This window comes from Cervus canadensis, chromosome 18, assembly GCF_019320065.1.
Source record: "Cervus canadensis isolate Bull #8, Minnesota chromosome 18, ASM1932006v1, whole genome shotgun sequence".
Taxonomy (NCBI): Eukaryota; Metazoa; Chordata; class Mammalia; order Artiodactyla; family Cervidae; genus Cervus; species Cervus canadensis.
The window spans coordinates 10,364,055-10,370,763 of NC_057403.1; the positions used below are offsets into that span (position 1 = coordinate 10,364,055).

A 6,709-nucleotide genomic window follows, 5' to 3' on the forward strand; every position below is an offset into this window, starting at 1 on the left:
GCAGCACGCACCTGGGGATTCCCCCTGCTTGCCCAGAGATCCGCCAGCCCACCACGTAACCCTCCCCAGACACCAGATGGCTAGAGACATGAGCCCCACCCCATTCAGCACAAAGGCTTCGGTGAGGGGCTGATGGCAGGCAGACACCAGGCCCAGGACCGCTGCCCCCACCAACCAAGGCCTGAGTAATTGGTGAAGTTTTTATTAAATCCACAGAAGTAAAAACCATATCGTGAGGGACCAGGGTACGGGCCACCAAGGAGTGGGAGCCAGGCCACCAGAGGAAGGAGAAGGGGAAAGGAGTGACAGGACAGAGAACAGAGCCAGGCTGGGCTGGCTCGGGGGCTGCCCAGCCTCAGGGGCCCTCACCAGGGCCACTGGACAGGTCCTGGGCACTCAGGCCAGCACCAGGCAGGCTCAGCGGCGGGGGCTCCACCAGCACAGCAGAGAACTTGGTGTCCCCGAAGGCCTCATTCATGCGAGTCTCAAAGAAGCGCTGCAGGCCAATGATGGACTGCACGTCGGCCTTGTCCTGCCAGGCAGATTACAGTGGATGGGTCCTAGCTCTGCCCCCTCTGCCCCCCAGCCTCCCCACCTCCAACTCACCCCCATCCCCACAGGCTCACCTCAGTCAGCTTGTTGAACTGCTTGAACATGCGGCCCACATCCTGGGCAAACTCCTGGGGGGAGCTGTAGGGGGGTGACAGCTTCTCCTGGAGGCGGGCTCGGATAAGGGTCAAGTCCAGGGTGCCCCCAGGCTGATCCTGCAGGCAGAGGCCACAGGCTGAAGGTGAGGCCAAAGAGCCCCTGCACCTCCCACCCTCCCAAGTCCCAGAACTCACCAGGGAGAAGGTGGAGTCAGTAGCCAGCTGGTGCAGAGGCCGGCAGGGCTCATGGCAAAAGAGGGCCAGCAGAACACGCTCACACTTCTGCAGACGACATGGGCATCAGAGTCAGAGAGGAGTTGGGGGCTGCAGGAAAACCCAACATATGGGTCCCCCCCATCACCTGCTGGTTGGCTGGTGAGAGCTTGGCCACCACTCCGGTACTATCCCCCCCATCCAGGTTCAGGCTGCCATCCTCCTCCTTCAGGTCGGGCAGCACATGGCAGAGAGAGCAGCTCCACTCCTCCCTGGAGGAAACAGAGAGGTGAGGGGCTGCACAGGACCCAGCCCAGCCCTCCACCCTGCAGACTCCACAGCCTCGCACCCTGGCACATCCTGCAGGGCAGGCAGGTGGCAGTCCAGGTGGAAGCAGAACTCGCACTGGTTGCACATGACCAGGTCACCTGGCTTCTGGCAGACACGGCAGATGGTGGCACTGTCATCCAGGGAACCTGGGCCACCAGCTGGGGCTGAGGTGCCCTCTGGAGCCACCACCTCCAGACCTGAGCTGGTGCTGCCACTGGGTGAAGCCAGGCGGGGACCCTCTGCACCAGGGCCCTCCCCCAAGGCCATCAACACAGGCTTGGTCTCCGGGCCCTCGGTGGCAGCAGGCGGAGCTCCAATGGCAGCCTCTGTTTCTTCCTCCTGCGAGGAGGCAGGGGTGGTTTAGTGGCCGGGACAGCAGACCTCCACTCCCCAGCCGCATACCCAGGAGCAGGCTCACCTTGACAATGGCCATTCCCGGCAGGGGAGGGGCCCCAGGGACCCCTGAGGGCGCAGTCCCAGGCTGGCCAGCAGCAGCGGCAGCAGCACCTCGCTCAATGACGATGAGGTTGTAATCTTCAGTGGTGCTGCCTGGGAAGACCTTGAAGACTGGTGGCTGGCTGTCAGCCGTGAGATCCAAGTCCAGGCGTTCGAGGCTCACCCGTGGCACCTTGCGCATGAGGCCACTCACCTCGCCGTCACCTGAGCGGGGCCTGTGGGTGTGGCTTGTGTTGAGCACCCCTGACCCCATGACCACCCTGTCCCTACATGCACCAAAGGACAGTCACACTCACCGCTTCACCCCTGACACATGGGGCTCAGCACTTGAGTAAGGGTCATCTGCCCGGGACACAGAAAAAGATAGGTTAGATGAACCTAGGACATTGGATTTCTCCCACCTACTGGGCAGAAACCACTCACCCGATCCAAAGCCGTAGCCTTCCTGCACCTCCATAGGCTGTAGGAAAAGCAAGAGGACCTCAGCAGGCCAGCCACCCACAGGCCTCAGGCCCCTCTCCTCCCCCACGGCCCCCTCCCCTACTCACCTGGCTGCTGCCAGATCCCTGCTTGCTCAAAGGCCCCGGAGCCCGAGGAGGGGCCATGGGTGCCGGGCCTGTGGAGTTGGTGCCAGGACGCTCGGCCACAATCTTGCCTGCAGCAAGGAGGTAAAACAGCTTAAGGCATAGTGCCTGGGAGAGCAAGCTTCAGTGAGAGCAAGACAAACACCCACCAAAGGCCTCTGCACTCTTGGTCCAGGCATTGAGGTCCCACTGAAATTTCATCTCGCCATGGGGCTCCACGGGGTCCACAATCATCTTAAGGGCCCGGTGCAGCTGGAAGTAGATCTGGGGGAGAGCGGTACATGAGTACAGAGGCAAAGGACAGTGCTCCAAGGCCTTGGGAGGTGCTGACCTGGAACCCACCGCCTGGGTGCCCACCAGCACACACCAGCTTCTTGGAGAGCAACAAAGCCGTGTTGTTGTCACTCTCCAGAGCCCACGAGGCAAAGCGCAAGATGTGTTCCTGGTGCTTCTGGATCTTGGTCATGGTCCAGTGCTGCCGTTCCAGGCGCTCCTGCTGCCCCTCAGTTACCTTCTGCAGGTGGAGAGCAAGATAGGTCAGGGAGGAAACAGCACTAGAACCTCTCCCCACCCAAGGATGGCATCAGCGGCCAGCAGAGGGAGCCAAACCCCCAGGACGCTGCTACCAGAGCTAAAGCGAGCTGTCAGCAGACAAGCACCACACAGGAGGTACCTGGGCATCGTTGACCAGCACGCGGCCCCGCTTGTTCAGTTCCTTCATGATCTGCAGGATGGCCATCTTAACGTCCACTTGCACGCGCTTCTGTACGTCAGACACCTGGCGGATCCTGGGGGGCGGAGGGTGAGATCAGGGCCAGTAGGGCAGGTGCTCACCCCAGGACCTCTCCCATCACACTGGCTTCCACACTTACGAGCTGCGAACCTCCTTGGTGTTCTTCTGCAGTGTTGCATGCTTGTCCCCGAGGCGCTTCACCAATGAGGCCAGGAGCTTGCGCTGGTTTCGCACTGCATCCTCCAGGAACTGGTACCTGAGGGCAAACAGAGGTGGGCCCGGGCGCCCAGCATGGGAATGGGCAGCACCCACCCACCATGCCTCAGGACTCACTGGTGGTCTTTGTGGGCGTTGAGCTGGCAATCCCGGCAGGTGAGGGTGTCGCAGCTCTCGCAGAACAGCACAAGGGGCTCGTGCTTGTGCACATTGCAATACACAGTGCGCTCACCGTCCCTCGACTTGGCTGGCCCTGAGGAATGGGGTCTATGAAGCAGGAGCTGGTCCTCACCGCCTCAACTCAAGCGGCAGACAGACTGGGGCCTCACAGTGTCTGTCCTGCAGCCCTGGCTTATCTGCTAAAAAATGCAGAGGGCCTACAGCAGTGGACAGGGAAGGGCCCAAATCCTTGCTCTGAACGCCCTCTGCCCTAATCTTGACCAAGAGATCCGCACTCCCTTCTTTCATCTTCTGGGAGTGATAACTTAAGTGTAAGGACGATGGCCTCTGACAACCACCCCACTGCTCCCTCTACTGAAAACTCCTCCAAGTGGACACTCAAGAGAGCTCCTCCGCCTCTGCAGCCCCCACTGCTGGGCTCCCTTTCTCCTCCACTCAAAAGACTCTGTGCCGCAGGGGAGGGGACTCTGGCAACCACGGCATCCGGACACACACAAGAGCTTTCTGGCCCAGACAGAAAGCAAACAAGGACCTAAAGACATGTCAGGTACCTTTTCCTCCTGAGCCACGCCTGGAGACCTCTTCTCTCTTCTCTGGTAAAAGGAGACCACACCATCTTAATAACCCACGAGGAGCCTTGCAAAGCCTTCTCAGGCTGGACAAAGTTGATGTCAGACCAGGACCCTCAGAGAGGGGTCAGGCCCCCGCACAGGGAAAAGGGTCTTAAGTGCTCAAAGCAAAACCCCCCAAAGACTAATACACCACAGTGACCCCCACCGCTTCCCAGAATCTGCTGCCATTAGATAACTGCTTGGGAACAGCCAGCCCCTTCCTCCCCAATCACGTCTCAATGCTACACTGACCCAGCCTGAGACATAAAAACATCGAGATACAGATAAGGCAAATCTCAGTCCCCCCAGTACAGCCCCCTCCTGCATCCTGATTTTTGCTTAGAACCCAGGACCCCCTTGGAGACCCCTGCCCTTCCCTCCTGGCTCCTCATGACTCACAGCAACGACCTCCATCTGGATTTTCCCATCAAAACTGTCCTCTGGGCTGCAGGAGCTACGGCATGACTACCAAAACACCATTCACAGGGAGTTCTGGATGAAAAACCAAGCCCAAGCCCCTCTCCGAAGAATTGCCACCACGTTCACAGAAAAATCTGAAGATACCTACTTAGACTTTGAAACATCTGCAACCTAACAATAAGAACACTTAGAACACTCACTGGTCAGTGCCAGTCTGAGGACACTCATAGCTTATGAGGACACAAGGTCCAAAGACCTCACTTTTCCTACAGAGCCTTAAACCACATTCCAGGGAATCTCAGGCCTAGGAGATCCTTCACACCATTCCCCAACAGCCTGCATTTCCCTATCCGTACATGCGATCCCCCTCCACCTCGGAGGCATATTCCCTGCCTGGGGATTCCCTGAAGTGCTTCCTCAAAGCCCCCCGTGCACTCCACTCCCTGCCTGTGGCTTTGCCCCTTCCACCCGGACCAGCAGAGGCGACCACCAGAGCACCAGCCTCCCCCTTTTTGAACCCTGCCCTCAGGCCTTTCAATTGGTACCCCCTCAGAAATTCCCTGACACTCCACCAACTGCAACCAGCATCAAAAGCAGCTGGAGAAACATGTAGGGGAAGAATCAAGGCAGCACCCTCCGTGTTGCATACCAGTGGAGCGCACGGTGTGGTCCTTGGTGTACTTCACCCGCTGGTGCGCCTCCACACAGGTCTCACAGAGCGGCTCAGAGCACTCCACACAATAACTGGTGGCTGGGGCATTATCCTCACAGCTAGTGCAGCACTGCTGAGCAAAGGCAGAGTCAGAAGAGACAGCACCACCAGACACATCTGCATTCAGACCCAGAAAATACAACCTGGTAAGATGATGCCTTTACTTAGCCTAGATAACCTGCTAAAGCCGTGGTAAAGCCTGGAGCTGGTACTATGCTCTGCGCTGCAGACTCCTACCCACGTCCAGAGGCCTTCCAGGGATTGCTTGGGCAACACATACCTGATTCGCATCCTGGGAATCCGTGGCGGCCTTACCGCCACAGTCTCGCATGAAATAATTCTCCACGATATCTTTGGAGAAACATTGCTGCTTACATACTGGACAGTCCACCACTGCGAAGAACAGGGGAAAACAAGATCACCGCATACTCACATCCAGACTGCGATCCCATCCTCCACAGGGGCCAACTTCCACCCCATGCTAGGCCAACCTTCCGCTCTAGGAGAAGCAATCAAACCCTTCTTCAACCTAACTTGAAACAGTCGCCCCATCCGAGTACGAGACCCACAGCCCGCACCCGTTTCGGCCACTGTCCGGCCCCGACCCTCTCACCCAGATGACCCCTGCCCTTGTCACGCTGGGGACCGACCCCCAATACCCGAACCTCCTCCGAACCTTGGCTGCAGGGTGGGGGAGGGGCCGCCCCCGGCCCGACAGCACTCACCAGAACCGTCGCCCGCTGCACCTCCATCCCCCGAGCTGTTGGCGGCTGCAGGCGCCGGGGGCCCGAGGCAAGCGCTGCAGGCCGAGTGCAGGCAAGGTAGCAGGCGCGGTTCCCTCTCCGGCCGCAGGCGCTCCCGACACACGCCGCAGTGCTCCAATAGCTCCAGCGCCTCGCCGCCGCCCCCCGCGGGTGACGACGCCGAGGCGGACACCGCCGCCGAGGCCGATGCTGAGCCCGCGGCCGAGGAGGCGGCGGCGCGCTTCTCGGCGCCCGCCGAGCCCTCACCCGGGCTCGGGCTGCCGGAGGCGGCCGCCGCCGCCGCCGAGGCCGCCGCCGCCGAAGCCGCCATTCACACGCCGCCGGGGGCGCCCAAGAAGGGAGGAGGGGCGCGGGGCCCGCCACGCAGGCGCAGACGCGCTCGCAGCCAACGGTTGGCCGCTGCAGCCGCGAGGCCTAGCGCCGCCAGGCGAAGCCTGGGGCGCCGCCCGCTGCGCGCGGGGCGCTGCCGAGGCTCACCCGGCCGCTGCCCGCTCTCCCGCCGCCGCCGCCGCCTGCGCCGCCTCCTCAGCGGCTGCTCAGATCAGCGCCACACGGCACACGTACAACCGCTCGCCCGCGCGCCCGCTCGCAGAAAGAGCCACTGTCGGGGGGCGGGACAGAAATAACTGGCGCCGACGCCGTCGCGCACGCGCGTTGGGCGCCTCGGGCCTGGAGGCGGGGCTGGGGCGCGCGAGGCCGCGAGTACGCACGCGCGGCTCCACCCCGCCACCACCCCTCGCAGCGCCTCTCCCGAGGCAGGGGCCGGGCATCTGCGTCTCCACCGCCCCAGCCTGACCCGCCGGCCGGGCGCGTGCCCGCTACTGTAGTGCCCGCTCCAGGCCG

The 6,709-nt window shown here is 61.4% G+C and overlaps 1 protein-coding gene across 4 annotated transcripts; it reads right to left on the minus strand.

Annotated features, from left to right (window-relative positions):
• Positions 1 to 186: 186 nt before the first annotated feature.
• On the minus strand, positions 187 to 6,463 carry TRIM28 (tripartite motif containing 28). Of its 4 annotated transcripts, XM_043435866.1 has the most exons (18): positions 5,828 to 6,463; positions 5,383 to 5,495; positions 5,040 to 5,172; positions 3,911 to 3,952; positions 3,297 to 3,432; positions 3,103 to 3,219; positions 2,904 to 3,018; positions 2,598 to 2,744; positions 2,380 to 2,494; positions 2,195 to 2,301; positions 2,070 to 2,106; positions 1,943 to 1,988; positions 1,609 to 1,861; positions 1,210 to 1,529; positions 1,009 to 1,132; positions 843 to 929; positions 627 to 764; positions 187 to 532 (listed from the first exon to the last, which is right to left on the minus strand). In XM_043435866.1, the coding sequence occupies exons 1-18, from the start codon at positions 6,174 to 6,176 to the stop codon at positions 356 to 358; spliced, it is 2,556 nt and encodes an 851-aa protein (XP_043291801.1). In that variant the 5' UTR covers positions 6,177 to 6,463; the 3' UTR covers positions 187 to 355. The 4 variants fall into 4 exon arrangements, with proteins under 4 accessions (XP_043291801.1, XP_043291802.1, XP_043291799.1 ...); XM_043435867.1 differs by lacking the exon at positions 3,911 to 3,952; XM_043435864.1 differs by having other exon boundaries at positions 627 to 929.
• Between the last annotated feature and the right edge of the window lie 246 nt (positions 6,464 to 6,709).